The sequence below is a fragment of the Capsicum annuum genome, chromosome 3, assembly GCF_002878395.1.
Source record: "Capsicum annuum cultivar UCD-10X-F1 chromosome 3, UCD10Xv1.1, whole genome shotgun sequence".
NCBI classification, from domain to species: domain Eukaryota; kingdom Viridiplantae; phylum Streptophyta; class Magnoliopsida; order Solanales; family Solanaceae; genus Capsicum; species Capsicum annuum.
Genome location: NC_061113.1, coordinates 256,077,108 through 256,098,578, shown reverse-complemented (window position 1 = coordinate 256,098,578; position 21,471 = coordinate 256,077,108). Strand labels below are relative to the sequence as shown.

The window sequence follows — 21,471 nt, the reverse complement described above, 5'->3', positions numbered from 1 at the left end:
TTTTGTTAGGTTCAATTCCTCCTGCCTCACTAGTTTATCAACTATCAATTATGAGATTGGTGTAAAGACAAATTCTAACAATGTTTTCAACGGTGTTATAAGTTTAGTAAATTACAAATTAAGAAATAGAGATTAAGACTTGTAATAGTTAAGACAAGATGAGTGCTTGGGGGGGCAAGGATTGGTGATAAAGTGGAGAATGGTCAAAGGTCAATGGGAAAATGGTAGTTGTAATCTTGTTGAACACAAACACTCTTTACTCCTTTGAAGTTTGAACCATTATTTTTTCTCTATTATACACTCTTGTATGTATTTTGACCTTAACTCAAACTTTTTTGACAAATATCAAAGACCAATATATGATTTTATTAGATTGTGGGTCATGGTTCACATTCATTTCTGTTTATTTGATTTTAAATATATATATATATATATATAAAGTTTGAGCCGAAACTATTAAATTATTCAAATTCATACCTATATATAATAGTGTTCTGTCCTGAAAAGATTTTCGTATATTATTAGTGTGTTTTTGATCTATATATTATAAGATAAAAATATTTCTCATTTCTTAAATAATCAATTAATGTTTATATGAAAAACTATTTTCAATTAGGAGCTATTTCACTATATGATATGTTGGTTCACGAGAACTCAATAACTTTGTTTAGATCATATATATAAATTAAGAAATTTATCGAATATTTACAAATGTTTGATCGTAAAGCTCAATTATGAGTATGTATTAACTCGAGATCACTATATTTAAAAGGCTACAGCATAACAAACCATCCCTTAGTATATATACTTTTGCTTTTGCCTTTGCCTTGTGTGGCAAAGGCATATAATTGTCTCCCACACTCCAAAATAAGAATTCTTTTTACACTTATGATAGGCTAAGTAAGTCAAATTCAAACCCCACCATTCCAAATATTTCATAAATTCCAACCTCTCAAAATATCACATCTCCAATGCCTTATTTGTTAAGGACATACAGCCCCCCACCCCACCCCACCCAAAAAAAAAAAAAACCCCAAACCCCACACCCAATCTAGGGTCATTTTCTCCATTTGTTATTATGTTTTGTGACTACCACCTTTTTCTTAGATCTTTGGCATCTTCTCATATTGCCATATAATGGAGGGAAAAGCAAAGTGTATTGTAGCTTTTAATTTATATATATCTGCTTAGTATATGACTCGATATTTTAAAAAAAAACAACAACTAAATAGTCATTAAACATCAAACGAGTTTTTGCACTAAAACAGAAAAACAGACTTCTTTTACTTATATTTTCTTCCGACAGTTCATTTTTAAAAATAGTCTCTAAATTCTACGTAATGTTTTCTTAGGAAAAATATTTTCCGAAAAATAAAATTTATGTCATACAAAACATAGCTATAAGAAAAGTAGTGTGCCTGGCCGATTTCCAGGTGTACTCATATTGAAAACACCTGACTGAATATTCTAGGTTGACTTCGCCGGTACAGCTGCAGTGGGTCTGTTGATGGGCATGATATATTGAGTGGAGTCAAATCGCAAAGCTTTCTTGAAGAGGCAGGGCTGGTTCCTTTTCGGCGCCCGCCCTTTATTTATTTAGATGTTGAGGTAAGGCAAGCCCCAGGAAAGTTTAGGTTTGCTCCCAGCTCCATCTCGGCCGGCATCTTGCTCTCGAGGGGGTGGGGTCAAAAGCTGTTGATAACCCGGCGGCTGCTTCAGAGCTTCAGATGCCAACCAGTCAGCCGCGATCTTACCTTCTCTCCTCTATGAGTATGCTTGCAAAAGCACTGCCAATCCCTTTGAACAAGATTCCTGCAAGCTTGGATCAGGTGTGCTTGAGGGTGATTAGAGGAAATCAAATGAATCACAACATGCAAACAATATTCCAAATCTGTAATCCTGTCATCCCTACCTATTCTTCTCCTCTGCGCAGTAACGAGGGATCCATTGAGATCGATGCGTTATTCATTCGCGTCATAAGATTCAATTTTATTTCATGGCACAGACATGGTAGATTCAGTGGCAGAGGAAGAAGTTTGGCTACGAGTTCGATCGAATAACTCAATAGCTTTTATCTAGATAAAATTGAAATATTAGCTCCATCTTTGCAAGATTCGCTTGATATAGCTTTCTCTTGATTCTGATTTATTATACATGAGCATCCCCAATAATAAAAAGCCTTAAAAAAAGAGAATAAGAATTCAGCTAATTGTATCAGCGGTTCTAATTAACTCATTGGCTGAATTAACAACGTAACGCACTTTGGTAGTCAAAAAATGATATTTTCAAGTAGTGCCCCATGATATTATAACCTAGTAATTAATTAGTTAACGATGTCTTTACTTTTATTTTATTTATTTTTGTAATGGCCATTAAAAAGAAAAAGAAAAGCAAGCAATATGCTTCTCCCTTTTACTTTTTTTTTTTTTTTAAAAAATTAAATCAGTTTCTGGAGTTTTCCTTGATGTCCACTCAAGACTTTGGATCTTTTGAGCACCAGCAGTTGGAAGTTGAAACTTTGGCATCATGAATTATACATTTTAGGAAAAAGAATAAAAGGGGATCCAACTTCCAACTTCATTATTATTTATATTTATATATTCCATGCATGTTTCTTTTTTTTTTCAAAGTGGCATGGCTTGTCCTTATAGTATAAGGTGAAGAGAAGGATATAGCTAGTGAGAATTACTTTTTTCCTTACTCTATAGGTATCCGTTACTCACTTTGGAGTCTGACTAGTTCAAATTCGTTTTGAGAAAATTCAACTTTGAAGTAAAATGCTCCCTATCAAAGCCACAACTTTATACCCCATGCTCAAATTAAACCTCAAATATCTAGATAAAAATAGAGGTATTTCACCACTTCACGACAATCTTCGATGGTGGTGAGGATTACTTATTGCCTATATATATATACAAGGTTGCAATTCTTTCCGTGAGCTACCACACAATTTTTATAAATTATATTTCATGATTAATTTTTCTTTTCTTGAGGCGTGAAAAGTTTGATGAATATGTGTAGAAAAAATTGATCAATGAATCGAAAATTGCACTTATGACATATGTACAAGATAGTAATTCAACGAGACACCATTGATCAATTCTTTTCTTTTCTTCTTCTTTAAATGAGAAATGATTATTATATTAATAGCTAATAATATGCAGCATTACAAAGTTTATGTTCAGAGTTCATGTGAAAATTAAAAGAGATGTTATGAAAGGACAGATATTATATGAATCTTTTCTAATAAAAATAATTCCTAATTTGTCTTCCTTTAGTGCATCCACCTATCTTAAAATCTCAAACCTTAAATGAATCCCTACCTACAAATCTTTTTTTTCTTAAATAAAAAAAATAATAAAAAATCCAAAAGGAATCTCTAGCTTTGCCTTCATTTTAAAATTTTAAACGTGAAATAATAAAGGCAAGCCAACAACTGGAGAGTGAATTTTGAACTACCAAATTCAATTTGATTTTACTAAGAACTACTTTCTCAGTTTCACTTTACGTGATTCAAGTACGAAGATCAAACTAAACTTATTTTTATATGAATTTGGATATAGAATCTTTACATTTTTTAAAATAAAATTTTCGTATTTAGAAATAACATAATTAATAATTTAAAATATTTTAAAAAAATCATGATCGAAGAAATCATCTTTTAACTTTCTAATAGTACTAATTAGGACACACAAATTAGATTTAAACATAAGGAGTACTAGAACATCCAAAATATTCAAAGTATGTATTTGATCGAATTTCATTTTTGGCACACCACATGGATATCGTTTTTCGCTATACAGTATATATTTACATGCTTCACTTTATCGCATCAACGACTGAGACAAAATTTTCACTAAGGGATATTGCAGCGTCGATTTTCAAAAGAAAGGGAGAAGACTTTTTATATTTTTCTTTCGAGTAAAGTACTAAAAACACACTTAAATTATCCTCTTCTTTTGAGTTTCACACTTAAACTGATGGAAGTGTGAGAACGTATCTAAACCATCACTTTTAATTTGAGAAAGACAACTAAAAGTTGACAAGACAAAATATTTTTTTACAAACTCTTTAAGTGTGCCTAACCGTTAAAAATCAATCCATGTGACGTATTTTTATTCTTGTTTGCTAATACATTTTTTTTTTTTTTCATTTTAATTGATTCTTATTCATTTTGAGGTGTGTTTCTCTAACTAATTAGTGATAATTTAGGTGTACTGCTTCTCACACCCTCAATAATTTAAATATGAAACTAAAAAAAAAAAAAAAAGTTTAAACGTATTTTTGAGACTTCAGTCTTTTCTTTTTCCCATTCTAGTTTGCTACTCCCTCCGTCCCAAATTACCTGTCCCAAATTGAGATGCCACATTGATTAAGAAAAATAATTAATAACATGCCTAGTTTACCATAGTATCCCTATTAAATGATGTTTACAATTTAATTTGAAGAAAAAGTAATTGATGCAAAGGGTAAAACATGAAAAAAAATAATTTATCTTGTCTTAATTAATGAAAAAAAACAAACAAAATGGGACATCAAATTAAGAAATTTGGGACGGGTAATTTGAGACGGAGCGAGTAGTGTGTTTTAAATGCGTAATAATGATGAATGGATCTTCTAATCGTTCACATGTGATTTTGAATATATGTTTTGTGTGTAACCAAGTTGTCCACATTAATAAAGTCTGGATTTCCGGCAAACAACAAAAATAAAAAAAAGTTAATTTGATTAATAAGGTCTTAATCATGGTCCGTCCTTGTGATTTTTGTAATTAATTCTTTGGGATTAGGTGAAACTGTTGGAGATTAATTAGTTTTACATAGTCGTTTAATTAGAGCCAAATTAATCATGGTCAAGTATAAGTCAGCACAACGGCACGCCAATCATAATCTATATTTCATTTATAGGTTTTATTAATAGTTAAATTGTGTTTCATTTTATTGTATTCACGACAAGATAACAAGATATCTAACATATTTATTTCAAATCTAATCAGTAAGTGTGATAGATTTGTTGTACAATCTGATAAGACCTAAACATGCAACAAATTTTAAATAATTAAACATGATTTATTTTATTGGAGCAGGGCAAGATGATCATATATAATATGAGATAAAAATTAAGAAAAAATGTATGTGTTTTTTTTTCTTTGCTTCCAACTTGATATTTCGTATCCACATTAATGGAACCGACTAAATCGGCATTCACCTAGTGCATAGTTCATTTTCAGGGACAACGTTCTCAACATAATTTTTTTCATTTTTACGAACACGAATTTGAAACCTTTGATTAATGATGTCAATCATCCTACCGCTATAAATAAAACCAATCAACAACATTTTATTATTAATTTACAAGAGAAAAAGAATACTCCACATAACTACTTAAAATATACTTAGGCCGGTAATGCTTTGAAAATCTTTACCTGATCATTTGATTAACATTTTTTTAATTAATTAAGTCAAACTCATTCATCACAATCAATGTACGGTTTTTAACTGTGAAATTAATATCAATTTACGCATGGATTTTTCCTAATAACTAAAAGAATTTATATAAATTAATTAACCAACCAACATTTTTTTTAATAGTCAGATTTTGAAACTTAATTTGTAGGATGCTTAAGGACAATTAGGATAAACATGAAACTAGATCCACTCGTGCGGACATGTCAGTGTCTACTAATTGTCTCTATTTTACTAAACAAATTTAGCTAATGAAAATGATGTAGAGCCATCTTAAATTAATTTTTTTATCTACTTAAACAAATAATTTTTTGAAGAAATTTTTTTAACAACCCTAACTACTATTCAAAGAAAACATATCTTCCCTTGACCAATTTTGTCCACGTATCCATCAAGGGAAAAAACACCTAATTTATTTTGATATAGTATTTAATTTGATAAGAATATATCAATTAGTCAGCTCATATGCATGCTGAGTTTAACAATTATCAATTCTTTATTTATAACGTTTTGTTGAACAATATAATTTGATTTCTACCTGTTTCTCCCACTATAATTGAACAAAAACCTTGAGCTAATTTTTCCTTGATGTTCTTTGGAAAGCTTGTGGTTCATCTGATTAATTCAAATTTATGTTGTACATGGTGAATTTATTAAGGAGAATTTTTTTTTAATTTTTTCTTGTTTTAAGTTTAAACTTTTGATTTTGAACTAAAAGTGAAAAAATATCGGCGACGGATTTGAAGCGGATTAACAAAATTTTTCAATAATTTTTAGCAAACTTTACAAATGTATGAGAGAAATTTATGAAATCTTTGTAAATTTAATTATTATATATTTTTTTGAATTTTTTTTTTTTTAAATTAAACTATAAATTTTGAGTCCGCCTATACCGTTTGATCTCACCCCACACAATATGATCATGGATATCATTGATGATAACTTGTCAGTCTTTGGAAAGCTCATGGTTTATCTGATTAATCTAGATTTATATATGTTGTGCATGGTGAATATATTAAGGAAAAACTTCTATAATTTTCTCTTATTTTGAATTTAAATATGAGATTTTTACTTAAAATAAAAAAAATGTTGTTTATCAATGACGGATTTGAAACTCTACGTACGGATTAACAAAATTTCAATTATTTTTTTTTTGTTAAACCTTACGAATGTATGAGAGAAACTAGACATTGAAGGGCCCGTGCAATATATGTTATTTTCTTAATCTCAATTTACGTGACACAAATATAATTTAGATAATTAATTATTAAAATAATTTTAATTTTTAATAATTGTGATTTATAATGCTATTTCTTCTATTTCAATTTAAGTGACACTGATATAATTTCAAAAGTTAACTTATGTGGCAGTAATATAATTTCGATAGTCAATCAAATTAAATGTTTTATGTTGACATATCGTTTTGTGTTTATTTTATAATAATTAATTAGAGGTGATATAATAAAATCACGATTGAAGCAACGAAGAACTCGTGTCTTAAATGACTTATAATAACTAATTAGAAGTGATATAATAAAATTACTATAAAAAATACTTGTGCAAAAAGCATAAATAGGCATCATACAAGACATCAAGTTAATTTAAAAAATCAAAAGTTAATTTATTATTTTTTATCAATTTTATATTTTTTATTAAATATTATATTTTTTAATACGTAAATAACCTATAGTAATTGATTTGGGGTAATATAGTAAAATTATTTTATATTTTTATTTGATATTACTAATTTTTAAATACTTAAATAACTTATAGTAATTAATTAGGGTAATATAGTAAAATTACAGCTGAAGCAGGTAACACAATTAGGCATGCTGATTATTTTATATTTTTATTGAATATTACAAATTTTTAAATACTTAAATAACTTATAGTAATTAATTAGATATTATATAGTAAAATTACAATTGAAGCAGCTGAAGCAAGCAGCACAAGCAGACATGTCAAAGATGTGTCTGCTTATTGACACTTATTATATATAGTAATAAAATTAATTTATGAAATTTTTGTAAATTTAATTATTATATATTTATTTAATTTTTTTATAAAAAATTATAAATTATAAATTCTGACTCCGCTTATACGGTTCTTGTCACCCCACGCAATTATCATGGTCGTTAAATCAAAAGTGGACTGGAGGAGACAGTCAAAACATTTAATTTGAATGATTTTTAAAGTTGTCTTTTTCTTTTTTATGTCAATATTTTTGTTTGAACATTATATTCAACCAATCAAAATGGCTTTCTTTTCTAACATAAACTTTCTTGCCTTTATGCCATATGCCTGATGCAGCACTTATATTGCATTTGTGAGTGTTACTAATATATATAGTACTACGGTACTATTTTTAAATTAGAAAATTGAAAGCACAGAGAACTTAAAAAAGATATGTATTAGTTTATTAATCAGGTGTTCTGCATCTTTTTTTTTTTTTTTTTTTTTGCCAGTTTCAAAATGATTGTCTATAATTGTCAGTATATATTATTTTGGGGTGACAAATCAGTGTTAAATACATAGAAAAGTGACAACATACTTGTAAATATAACAAGCTGATGAAAAATCAAATTTACGTATTTCACATGCACACAAGACATTATATTGTTCAAAAAAATCGGCTTAACTTATTAGTTGTTATTATGAGAAATTAGCATGACCTGATTAAATGTAAACCTTGACAAAGTAGTATTGATTAGATTCCACTTAATACAACGTGGATCACAAAAGCCTTTTCGTCACTTTGCATGTGTGTAATATATATTAACAAGACTATGGATTGGAAGACTATATAGCCTTTGTTCTTTTATACTTTTAGAAATTATATTATAAGTTCACACCACGGAAAAAAAAAGTAGGTAAATCCACCATTAATCGAAATTTACTTACCTTGATATGCTTATTATAACTAAAATGCAAATTAATCAGACTAGCTAGTAAATTTTGTATGAATATCGGCAGGGGCGGATCCAGGATTTTCAGTGAGGGGGTTCAGTAGTACATATACGGACTAGTCGAAGGGGGTTCAACCTCTACTATTTATACATAAAAAATTTTTTTACCATGTAAAAATAGTATAATTTTCTGACAAAGGGGGTTCGTCCAAACCCCTTGAACCCTATGTAGATCCGCCACTGCATATCCGATAGTTCAAAAAATGATGAAAAAGAAGATCGATGGTAACCTTAATTCAGTTTGAGAATGCCAATTCCTAGATAAAATTAGAGGTGGATATTCAATCCAGACGGTTCAAAATCGAAATACTTACTAAGTTTTTCATCTTTTAAATTTAAGAAATTACGATACTCGTATTAAAAGCACATTATTTTTATAGGATTCGATACACGCGGTGCTCTACATTTCATAAGGAATTTTAGCCTTATGATGAGTATAAGGGGTCCTTCGGTGTGATGAATAAGGTAAGATAATTTCGGAGTAATTTATTCCGTGTTTATTTAGAGGTATTAGTTAGTTTCGACATTAACTATTCCACCATTTATAACGTAATAGTAAATAAATTATATATTCATGTGCATAGAATATTTTATCTAAAATTATTAATCCCGAAATAATTATACCGTCGTCAAAATCAATTTTTTTTCTTAATTTAGAAGGTCAACGCGTCAGCCGCCTCTTGTGGAAGTTTGATTCAACCAAGATGTTATTTGAAGCCGAAATTGGGAAGAAATTAAGTTAGAGGAAAAATTGGTCATTTAAGTTCTAGAAACATATTACTATAATATTGATATTCAATTAGTATTAGAATTAAAATTATAAATAAATTACTATAAATATCATGTCATGGAGTCGTTGTGTTAAAGCGATCTTGATTCAATAAGGATGAAAATTGTTGTAATCAGTAGTTCCTCTAAATTAAATAACTTTTAAATGCGTGTACTCGTGGCTGAAAGTTTGAAGTTTGCACAAATTATTTTCCCGAAAAATGAAAGAAGATGAAGAACGTTAAAAAAGAAGGGAGGAATTATATGGACAAGAGAAATCTCATCTTGTACATTTGGAAAATGAATGTTTGAATTACTTTAATTTCAAAGAAGGAACTTGATTATAAGGGAATGAACATTACCAAACATTAGTTTCCAAGAAATTACCTGATTAATTCGGGAGAACAAATTTTTAACTTACTTTAATTTCAAGCAATAAGTCTAATTGATTCAGAACATGAACCTTGACTAACATTAATTTTCAAAAATAAACCTGATTAATTTAAAAGAACGAATGTTTTAACTTATTTTAAACCGTAAATCACAAAGAGTAAATCTTTAACTTTGGATTACTACCACCCATTACCAAAAATACCAACACTAAGCTAACAAAAATACAATTCTAGATCACCAAAAACATGAACTCTTATCACTTTTTTCCCCTTAAAATGGTCAGTCAATTTGGGCGGCTTTTTATATACCTCAATTTCCAAAAGCTCCGGTCCTTCAAATTCAAAAGCCTCCTCCTCATCTTTCCACCCAGATTTTTTTTTTTTTTTTTTAAAAAACAATACTTAATACTATAACTACAAGACACACACACACAAGGCCACAACAAAACAAACTCTTTTGAAATTTAATAATCAAAAGACAAAAACTATATTAGTAGTATTAAATATTCTTGCGTACGTGCATATGTATTTAAAAAGTTTGGTTTGGTCCATCTGCAGGCCTTCCATTCTGAAATTCAACTCCATTTCCCCATGTTTATTCCTTGCACAGAGATATTGTTTCTGAACTACCAAAACCACTTTCCTAAACATATTTTTTTCTGGCACAAATTTCTATACAACTTACATAACTAGAACTCATCGGACAGCAACTTTGTGAGTTGTGACACATAAAAAGTGAAAGTACTGGAAGAAGAAGAAAAAGAAAAAAGAAAACAAGATTGAGTTATGTCAGAAGAGGAATCTGATATTCTTCTTCTTCCTGTTGCATTATTCCACTTCTTGCTTCTAATCTCTACAGGTTTGTTACTTACAAAAAAATTTCATGATTCTTGTTTTTTTTTTATCAAATCTTGATAGTAGGTCACAGGTTCAAGCTGTGAAAACAGTCTCTTGCAGAAGTGCAAGGTAAGACTGCGTACAATAGACCTTTGTGGTACGGCACCTTCTCTAGAGTCTGCGTATAGTGGGAGCTTTAGTCCATGGTTTGCCTCTTTTTGTTTTTTCAAATTTTCAAGACTCTTCTTTTTATGAGCTTAGTTAGTTGACGTGCAATTCTAAAGTTTCGATTTTTATTTTTGTTGTTAGTTTGTGGAGACACCCTCGAGAGTGACAAGCAAGTGTTACTAAGTTTCAAGACGTTTCTTGAAAAGCAAAATCCGATGAACAAAGGATACAGACATACAGAATGGGATTCCTCAGACTCGTCTCCGTGCACCTGGCGTGGAATTGTTTGTGATGGTGGTGTTGATCGTGTCACTCGAATCGATCTCTCTGGTGATAATTTGGCTGGGAACATGTTTAACAACTTCTCAGCTATGACAGAGTTGAGATATATTGACTTGTCTATGAATACAATTGGAGGGTCCATTCCTGCAGACTTAGGCCAATGTAAAAATCTGAGATTCTTGAATTTGTCACATAATATTATTGATGGGGAGCTGAATTTGACTGGGCTCAGCAATTTGGAAGTTCTTGATTTGACCATGAATAGGATTCATGGGGAGATCAGTTTAACTTTCCCTGGGATTTGTGACAGTTTGGTGGTTGCAAATATATCGAATAACAATTTCACTGGTGAGATTGGAAGTACCTTTGATCAGTGCAGGAAGCTCAGGTACCTTGATTTGAGCTACAATAACTTGACTGGGGAGTTGTCACTTGGTTTTGATAAGCTTAAGGAGTTTTCGGTATCTAAAAACAAGTGTACTGGCTCTCTGTCTTCGTCGTTTTTCACTCCAAACTGCACCTTGCAGTCTTTGGATTTATCAGAAAACGGATTTGTTGGAGGAGTGCCTAAGGAGATATCGAATTGTAAGAACTTGGAGGACTTGAATTTGTCTTCAAACAACTTTTCAGGGCATATTCCTGAGGAAATTGGATCAGTTATGAGTCTTCAAGCACTTTATTTGGGAAGCAACAATTTTTCAAGGGACATTCCAGAAGCTCTATTAAGTTTAAGCAACTTGGTGTTTCTTGATCTTAGCAGAAACAACTTCAGAGGAGAAATACAAGAAATTTTCGGGCGATTTACACAGGTTAAGTTTCTTCTGTTGCATGGTAACTCTTATGCTGGAGGCATAGTTACCTCTGGAATTCCCAACTTAGGGAACCTTTCTCGATTGGACGTGAGCGAGAACCAATTCTCCGGTCCACTGCCAGTTGAACTTTCCAAGATGAAAGGCTTGAAGTTTCTGATTCTTGCATACAACCAGTTTAATGGAAGTATACCCTCAGAATTTGGGGATATTCCGACACTTCAGGCCCTTGATCTTTCCTCCAATAAGTTAACTGGCAAGATACCACCAAGCTTAGGGAAGCTAACCTCACTTTTGTGGCTGATGCTTGCTAACAATTCACTGACCGGTGGCATCCCACCTGAGTTGGGAAATTGCAGTAGCTTATTGTGGTTGAATCTTGCAAACAATCAACTTTCAGGGCCAATTCCACCTCAGTTAGCAAGAATTGGCTCAAATCCAATGCCTACTTTCTTGTCGAATAGGGCAAAGGATAAGGTCACTGCTGGCTCGGGGGAGTGCTTCGCTATGAAGAGGTGGATACCAGCTGATTATCCTCCATTTAGCTTTGTATATCCTCTCCTTACCCGGAAGAATTGTAGAAGCCTATGGGATAAATTGCTCAAGGGGTATGGTTTATTTCCAGTGTGTGAAGTGGGTAGTAATGTTCGTTCTTATCAGATATCAGGCTATCTTCAACTTAGCATGAACAAATTTTCTGGTGGGATCCCGCCTGAAATTGGCAGCATGCAGAATTTCAGTATGCTTCATTTGGGTGTAAATGAATTCGCTGGGCCGCTCCCTTCAGAGATTGGACAAATGCAACTTGTAGTCCTGAATGTTTCAAAGAACAGAATATCTGGTGAGATTCCGAGCCAGATTGGATACATTAAGTGCTTACAGATTCTTGATCTGTCCTACAACAATTTCTCTGGTCTATTCCCAGCTAGTTTTAATAAATTGTCTGATCTGAGCAAGTTCAACGTCTCTTACAACGAGCACATCTATGGTACTATACCAGAAAGTGGGCAATTAGCCACGTTTGAGAAGTCATCATATCTTGGCGATCCATTGTTGCGCCTTCCATCTTTCATTGACAACTCTACGAATGCTGCTATAAACAAGGGTGGAAGTTTCAAAAGGCCTACAAAAGTTGGTGCAATTTTGGTATTCTTGGCTTTGGTGCTGGCTTTCGTTGTTTGTGGACTTATGACACTCGTTGTCTGCCTCATTTTAAAATCTCCGATAGACACACCAGGATACCTACTGGAGGATTCAAAGGGCCGACATGATCTGGCATCGAGTTCAGGTGCATCCTCACCATGGTTGTCTAATGATGTCAAGGTTATCCGTTTGGACAGAACAAGCTTCACACATTCTGACATTTTGAAGGCCACAGGCAGATTCTCGAATGACAGAATTATAGGGAAGGGAGGATTCGGGACAGTGTATCGCGGAGTCTTGCCAGATGGAAGGCAAGTGGCAGTGAAAAAGCTACAAAGGGAGGGAATTGAAGGGGAAAGAGAGTTTAGAGCTGAAATGGAAGTACTAAGTGGAAATGACTTTGGTTGGCATCCAAATCTTGTGACACTTTATGGTTGGTGCCTTAACGGATCAGAGAAATTGTTAGTCTATGAATACATGGGAGGTGGAAGCTTAGATGACATTATCACAGATACAACCAAATTCACATGGAAGAGACGAATTAACGTGGCAATTGATGTGGCACATGCTTTAGTCTTCTTACACCACGAGTGCTACCCTTGTATCGTCCACAGAGATGTCAAGGCTAGCAACGTGCTGCTAGACAAAGACGGAAGAGCAAGAGTCACAGATTTTGGCCTAGCTAGGGTCATGGATGCTGGAGATAGTCATGTTAGCACAATGGTTGCTGGTACAATCGGGTACGTTGCACCAGAATACGGGCAAACTTGGCAGGCTACAACAAAAGGCGACGTCTACAGTTATGGAGTCCTGGCCATGGAGCTAGCCACAGGGAGACGCGCTGTAGATGGAGGCGAGGAATGCCTAGTTGAATGGGCGAAACGAGTGATGGGAGACGGAAGGCAAGGGTTCACCAGAGCCATTATACCTGTGTCTCTTTTGGTATCTGGCCTAGCAGAGGGAGCAGAAGAATTGTGTGAATTGCTTAGAATAGGAATAAGGTGCACTGCTGATAGTCCTCATGCTAGGCCAAATATGAAGGAAGTATTGGACATGTTGATCGCCATTCCTCGCAGCCACAGATCAGGATCCAGCCGTTGCACTTCTCCTTCATTTTGATGAACTTTTTTTTTGTTTCAAATTACACAGCCAAGTGTCAATAGATTTTTACACATTTGTAACATACACATCTCACATTCTTCTTGTAAAAACTTGTTTAGATTCTTTGTTTTGGCAATTATGATTTGCTAGGATCACATAAAATTTTTGTTAAGATCATAAGAGTTGAAATGTGAATTAAGTTTTCAAAGATTTCCTATGGAAAGTTTTAACCTTTGAGTTTGTGTTTTGTGCATCGTAAAGAATTCTTACACTATCATACTATAATACAACAAGAATTAACTCTCCATATTAAGCATGATGTGGTAACTTGGAAAATAGTGCTACTTAAATCTTCTTTAGCCGTGGAAACAACCTCTTGCAGAAATGCAGGATAAGGCTACATATAGATGAAAAGAAATGTTAATCCAAGTAAAAGCAAGTGAAGGAGACAAGTATTGACTCACCAACTCACCTATAAGGCAAATGTAAAACTCCAGTTATGTTATGGATTATTGCATGATTAATTAAGGTGATCATCATAATTATCTAGTACACGGAATTTGTTGTTAATTAATTAGGTCATCAAGTCTTTTTCATAGTGGATGGCGTCAAAGAAAAAAACATGAGCACTTGGAAAATTACATGGTTATTGTCCCCAAAATTTAAGATCATCTACTTATAACAGTAGCTAAATTAATCAAAATTTAACGACTAAGTGGAGTCAAATCATGGAGTAATCATGAACATTTGAAGTGGATGTACTATTCTAATGCATTAAATATCTTCACTAGTTCTCCAGTGAAGTAAGTATACATATTTGATGGACTCATGACATTCATAGTGAAATTACAGTAGCAGGGTTCAAATACAACTATATAAATATATCCCATCTAATCCCCATAATTAAAGAAAATTATATAATGGTCTTCACAACATGTTTTTTGTTCTTTCTAAAATATATACTAGTTTCTAAAATATTCAACAAATCAAAAAAAAATATTCTTCTCTACCATAAAGCATGAAAAAATGGACATATATTGTTTTCCAGGATATTTGTACCAAATGCACAATTAGCGCATGATCATTTAGTTAACAATAATGTCCTTCATAATAATAATCTCCAATTTAATGGAGTGAGGAACATTCATTGATCTTCCTTACAGTTTATTTGTTGTGAACTCTTTTTCCTGAATTTGCATTCTGTTGACAGGGGCGGCGTCAGGTATGGCCGAGGGGTTAAAATTAATTTTTGTGTCTATAGTAGATGTTGAACTCCTCTGCTTGTTCGCGTGTTAATTTTCAATTTTGAATTCCCTTGATGAAAATCCTAGCTCTGCCGCTATCGGTTGAAATCCTTAGTTAGTAGTAACTTCATATTTGCTGATCGATATGATTAATTAGACATGACATATAATCGATGCAGGGTAATGGATGAAGAAGATAAGAGAATGGAGAATGCAATTAAGCGTGAGTTAGAATATAAACAGAAGATTGCAAATTTATTTCCGGATCATGATGCTAATACTGATATTTTTCCCTTAGAGGTAAGTCTTGTTTCTAATTTTCTATCCATTTTCTTCTATATATAAATTCCGCGAACGCATTACCTGATTCATCTAAGTGCATGACAATTGATATGTATCAATACTCTCGATGATTAGTGAGGACATGTCTCAACTTCAGATTACGGAGGACATTGACCTTAGATAGGAGAGTGTGGAGGTCGATGTCTTGCTTTTCGACAGATATAGGCTTGGTACTGTCTGTAGTAGACTCATAGTATTAGCCGTAGTTTCTTGCTTTTGATATCTGTTACCATCTATTATTTATAGTGGTTTGGTTTATCACACTAATTTGTTGCTGTTACTGTTCCTTTCGCGAATGCTGTGCACTGTTTTCCTTATTCGCTGTCATGTTTTCTTCACTGTATGTTGTTGCTGTATATAATTTTGTTACCAAAAGGTACACTGTATCTTGGGTAATGATAAAATCTGTGTACTCCTTGTATCTTACATATGTTACAAGACTTGATCATCGATACATATAAACTAGTTTTTGTTCGATTGATCCTGTGAATTAACTCTAGTGTCATAGATTCGAGTCTTCTAACAGAACATCATTGTAAGTTTTAGGAAAAACGATGGAAAGCTTTGATTTCCAAGAGAAACAGATCCACTGGTGGAATACTAGATTGCAGCCAAACAACCACCTGTAAATATGTCAAAGTTTCACAGGAAACATTTGAATCTGATGAACAAATTAATGCTAGAGGTAATTCATCTTTTCTTTTCTTTTCTTTTCTTTTTAACCAAATTATCAGAGCAATTTCTGCAGAATGTTGTTACATTCATTGGCACACACTGTACAGTATTATTGCCGCTCTTTTTAACATGTTTTATTCCTTTCACTCTGTCAGGTACCACCTCCAGGAGCAATTCAAATGTAAGTGCTGTGCCTCCCTTCCCTTCCCTTCCCTGATCTATTTACTGATTTTGTTCATTGAATCGTGCATGTGATGTTTTGTGTATCAAAATATTCAAATCTAAAAGAAAATATCTAAGTTTTAGGTAAAAAGACAGAAAGCATTGGTTTCCAAGAATATGAAATCCGCTGGTAGAATAATTGACTGCGGTGCAACAGCTTGCATACACACCGAAGTTCCTCAGGAGATGTTAAAACATTTGGAATCTCATGGACAGAGTAACATCTACAAATATCTAAGCAACTACTGCTGAATGTTTGTTTTCTCGGATTCACTGCTCATTACCGTTGCTGCTGATACAATTTTTTCTTCATTCTATCAGGTACCATCTTCAAGAGCAATTCAAGTTTAAATGCTGAAATTCCATCTTCTGCTCCCAATGCAGCGCTACCACGTCCAAATCATTTTCCAAGTATGACATCTCCACTACGTCCATCACTAAGCCCTGCGTATAATACTTACTCACGCAGAAAGAAAAATACAGAGTCGTCCAGAAACTCTGGCTTTGTGTCACCTCGACAGAAGCTTACGCCAAACATAAGGCACTATTGTAAAGACTGTGAAGTTTACTGCTCTGGAGATCTATGTTACGAGCAGCACTTGAGAGGTAACAAGCACAAGGTAAAACTGCAATGCTTGGGAGATTCAAGTGTCAACGGAAAAAACAAGCAAGTCATAAGATGTGACCCGTGCGAAATTTCCTGCCAGGACGAAGCTTTATTAGAGCTGCACCTTAAAGGTCAGAAACACAAGGCTAAACAACATGAGATGGAACATGGAGGGAAGAATGAAGATGAGAATGGGAAGCAATTCTGGTGCAAAGTATGTCAAGTTCCATGCACGAATGGAGAAACATTCATGTTACACCTCAAAGGGAAAAAGCACAGGAGACAACTGTGTGTTCTTGATCAGGAGAAGAAGAAAGCTGAAGCCCAGGACTCTGTCATGCCTAGTTTTGTATCGACGCAACAGAATGGGGACTGGTCAGTCTGGTGAGAAGTGCGCCAGACGTAATTAGTAACTTCATCTCATTAACTCCTCCGGGGACAGTTGAGGTTCTTAGACAATTGAACACATACTCAGTAGCATTACCCAGCAGAATATTGATGCAATCAGCTCCAACTACTAGTTTTGCAGGTGTTAATCACATTTCAGGTGCATTTTACTAAGTTTTAGGTCTCAATGTGGTTAGAATTTTACTAAAAGTTTTGTTTGTTCTCCTTACTTTAGACTAAGTTTATAGAAGTACTTATATAAGAGTTACTCTGTGTATGTTCTAGACATGCTTTGCAGCCTGCCCAGCTTACTTAACAATGTATGATATATTTACATTTTCATTATCAAGACTATCATATCCTAAAAAGCATAAATTAGAAAATGATTTTCATGAAAATGGCATATATCTATGTGCAATCTCAAGAGAGGAAAAGACACTGATGCTTGTGTCGGAGTAGACTGCCTGCCTGCATCACCCTACTTGAATGTGAGATACTTCGTGCATCAGGTTGCCCTTTCATAGAGCTACTTAATCCAGTAGTTACAACCGAAAGGCAAACTTGATTTTTGATGGTGAACTTGTACCAACAAAAAAGAAAATACCCAGAAATCAAATTCACCACCTTTCAACAGGTTGGAGGTAAGCAGGTGCAAGAGGAAAACATTGCCTAAAGAGTGACACAATCACATAGACATAGAGATTATTTTAGGTGAGTAAAGATAATAGGATTGATTGACCAAGTGAATGTCCCAACAACAAGACAATCAGTAACCTATACTCCTATATATCAAATTGAGGCTGATGGAAGTGAGTGACATAAAACAACAAGAAGTCGTCATGGAATATAAAACAAGAAATTAAGTAACATGTTTGCAATATCTCAAGTGATTGTTGTTTAGAAACTTATCCAAAAAGGATCCTCCTCAACAATTGATAGCTTAATTTCTGTAGTATGAGAAATACGTTGGGAGAGCTAGAGGATGTTTCACAATCCTAGGGACCTTGGCCTAGCTTTGGTAAGCCTCATAGAGGTCATTTGGTGGGAACGAGTTATTCCGACATAAGTTATCGCACAACATATATTATTAATGGGATAACTTATCCTATCACTATTACATAAATGGTGGGATAATAATCTCGGGACTAACTAATACTTCCAACCAAACGAAGGATAAAATAATATTGCATTCTATTCGGGATTATTATACCTTTTAAGACTTCTTAGTACTTCGAGTAATAATAAGTATGCCAAACAACATAAATCTTGATAGTTTGAAACTTAGTTACAACAAATTCTGATATTTCTTATAATTACTGAAATTTCTGATTTATGGGTGTATCGAGATACATAATTAGCTCTCGATGTATCCAACGAAAATGCAATATTTTCCATAATTAGCCTCCGATACATTTTTTCCAATTTTGGGTCTGTCGAGATACATAATACATACAATGAACATATATTTTTTTTCTTTGTAAAGATACCTAATTAGATTCCGATACATTTTTTTTCAATTTTCGATTTGTCGAGATACATAATTAGCCTCCGATACACCCCATGAAGATATATAGTTGGAATTTTTATAATTACTTTATAAGGGTGGAGATTTGTATAATATGATAAGTTAAAAGGTGTATGTTAATCTTATTTTTACTATACATTTGATTGACAGAAGTTAATCTAAAAGCTAAATTTTACTCTTTGAGAAATTGTCTGCTTATTTGCCAACATAGAGTAAGTAGCTAATTGATTTAAATTATCATATTTTATTCCAATGACTTCTTCTTCTTCAAAATATTGTGCCTAGTGCCAGAAAAAAAAAATTCAACATAAAAGTGGATAAAAATCCCTAAAAAGAGTTCGAAATATTATAAAACAATTTTGCCCAAAGGAGAAAAGATAAGGGGTTGATTGCTTAAAAAATAGCCTTTCTTTAACTAAACTACCCCACCAAGTTTCTTTCCAACTCTCATTGCCAACTTATTTAATGCATATATTAATTTTGTGTGTTATTAGTATTTTATTTAGTATATTTTTAAATTTATATTTAACTAATGCAAAGTATTGATTATATATTTTATTTGATATTAAGGTGTGTATTATTAATATATGAAAATTTATGATATTGCTTTTCAATAATTTTTTTCATATTCTTTCCATCATATTTATGGAGAATATTTTTGTAAGCAAATACTATTTTTATAAAAATTATGAAATACATGTTACTTTTAATACATTAAATTAACACTGTATAAGAAAAAAAAAACTCATTATAACTAATATTAATATTACTAATATAATATTTTATATTATTCTTATATGTCCTAACAAATGACCCCTTAATAATATTCATAAGAGGAAAAAGAAAATGAAATACTACTGATGAGTTTTGAACCCTTCACCTCAATTATGAAACTGAGAGATATCACCACTTAATTATTATTTCATCGGTTTTATTTTGTGTAATCGTATTTTTGTCTTAATTTGTATATCATAGAATACCATTTTTTTAAAAAATAATTATGTAAATAAAATGAAATTGAGGGAGTATAATTACACAAGTAGAAGTTTTTTCAAAATCATAGTAAAAAATAATGGGATGGATAAGCTTGTTTCATACTGATAATAGTATAAATAAATTAAATTATTAACATACAGTATAAAAGAGTTGTTTCTAGAATCCAAAATCAAAATAGGCCATGTTCTTAATAAAAGTACCAAAATATATCATGTTTTTAAAGTGACACATAAATATGCTTAACTCACAAAATGTATGCCATGTTCTTAATAAAAGTATCAAAATATATCATGTTTTTAAAGTGACACATAAATATGCTTAACTCACAAAATATATGCACTTTAATTTTAACGGTGGGACAACAAATGGTGTTAACCTTTTTGAAAAGTGCATGACTCATATTTTTTTGTGAGTTATGCATTTTGTTTTAACGTAACTCACACAAAATGTGAGTTAACCTTTTTGAAAAGTGCATGACTCATTTTTTTGTGAGTTATGCATTTTGTTTTAACATAACTCACAAAAAATGTGAGTTATCCATTTTGTTTTAATCGGGTATAGAGAATTGTGTTGCCATGTTACTCGACATGATGTATTGGAGAATATTCATGTCAAAAAAAGTATTATACTGAGTTAAATGAGCATTAACAGTACTTGTTGGATCATCAAATTGCGTATGCATATTTGTCTTTATCGGAGACTGCGCAGGACGATTTTTACTCTCCTTCTTAACATAAACTTGCAGAATGTTCAGCTTTATTTGACTAGCATGGTCATAAGGAGCCCTCAGAAATTCAGTCAACGACTCATCGTCACTGATAATTCATTCTCCATAATTTACTATTTCTAGTGATGAGAAGGAATTTGAATACTGTCCGACTATAAATAAATCAAAATCATCACTTTTTATTTTCATTCTTCTAAAAATTGATTCTACAAATTCTCGTAATCAGTTAAAATTGGATACTTCGCGTTGGACTCAGGGGACATGCTATAATATATTATATTTTTCTTGTGAATAATTTTGTCATCTACAAAAAATGTAACTTTAACACGTTCAGAATTCATTCTTTAAGATTTGATAAGATAAATTGAGTTTGAACAAAATTGAAAAAGAAGAATTGAAGTTGAAGAAGTAGGATTCAATATAAAGAAGAAGAATTTGAAAAATTTATATAAAGAATGAATACATACGTCTGGTAGAATTCGAAAAGTGTATAATTCACTTTTTTTGTGAGTTACTCATTTTGTTTTAACATAACTCAAAAAAACAAAAGAGAAAATGGCCAAAAATCCCTCCAACCTTTACCCCAAATTCCAACTACACACTTATACTTTGTGAGGGTCCTATGATCTCCCTGAACTATTTAAAACTAAAATTATAATACCCCTGAAGGCTGACGTGGCAAAGAGAGTGTGTTTCACTCTCTTAAAGAGAGTGAGCAACAAAAATATATTAAAACTATATTTTTAATATTTTTTTTATATATTAAATTATTTTATATATATATATATAAATATTAATCAAAACTCCTCACTGGA

At 32.4% G+C, this 21,471-nt stretch overlaps 2 protein-coding genes across 3 annotated transcripts; both read left to right on the top strand.

Moving 5' to 3' along the window:
- The first annotated feature begins 9,928 nt into the window (after positions 1 to 9,928).
- On the top strand, positions 9,929 to 14,161 carry LOC107862280 (probable LRR receptor-like serine/threonine-protein kinase At1g74360). Its single transcript, XM_016707797.2, has 2 exons — positions 9,929 to 10,450; positions 10,738 to 14,161. Exons 1-2 carry the CDS (start codon positions 10,378 to 10,380, stop codon positions 13,947 to 13,949), a joined length of 3,285 nt encoding a protein of 1,094 aa, XP_016563283.1. The 5' UTR covers positions 9,929 to 10,377; the 3' UTR covers positions 13,950 to 14,161.
- A 137-nt stretch (positions 14,162 to 14,298) lies between these two features.
- Positions 14,299 to 17,753, top strand: LOC107865905. 2 transcript variants are annotated; one of them, XM_016712097.2, is made up of 6 exons: positions 14,299 to 15,153; positions 15,355 to 15,475; positions 16,064 to 16,202; positions 16,348 to 16,373; positions 16,499 to 16,631; positions 16,736 to 17,753. In XM_016712097.2, exons 2-6 carry the CDS (start codon positions 15,359 to 15,361, stop codon positions 17,407 to 17,409), a joined length of 1,089 nt encoding a protein of 362 aa, XP_016567583.2. In that variant the 5' UTR covers positions 14,299 to 15,153; positions 15,355 to 15,358; the 3' UTR covers positions 17,410 to 17,753. The 2 variants fall into 2 exon arrangements, with proteins under 2 accessions (XP_016567583.2, XP_047265809.1); XM_047409853.1 differs by having other exon boundaries at positions 14,299 to 15,475.
- The last annotated feature ends 3,718 nt before the right edge of the window (positions 17,754 to 21,471 follow it).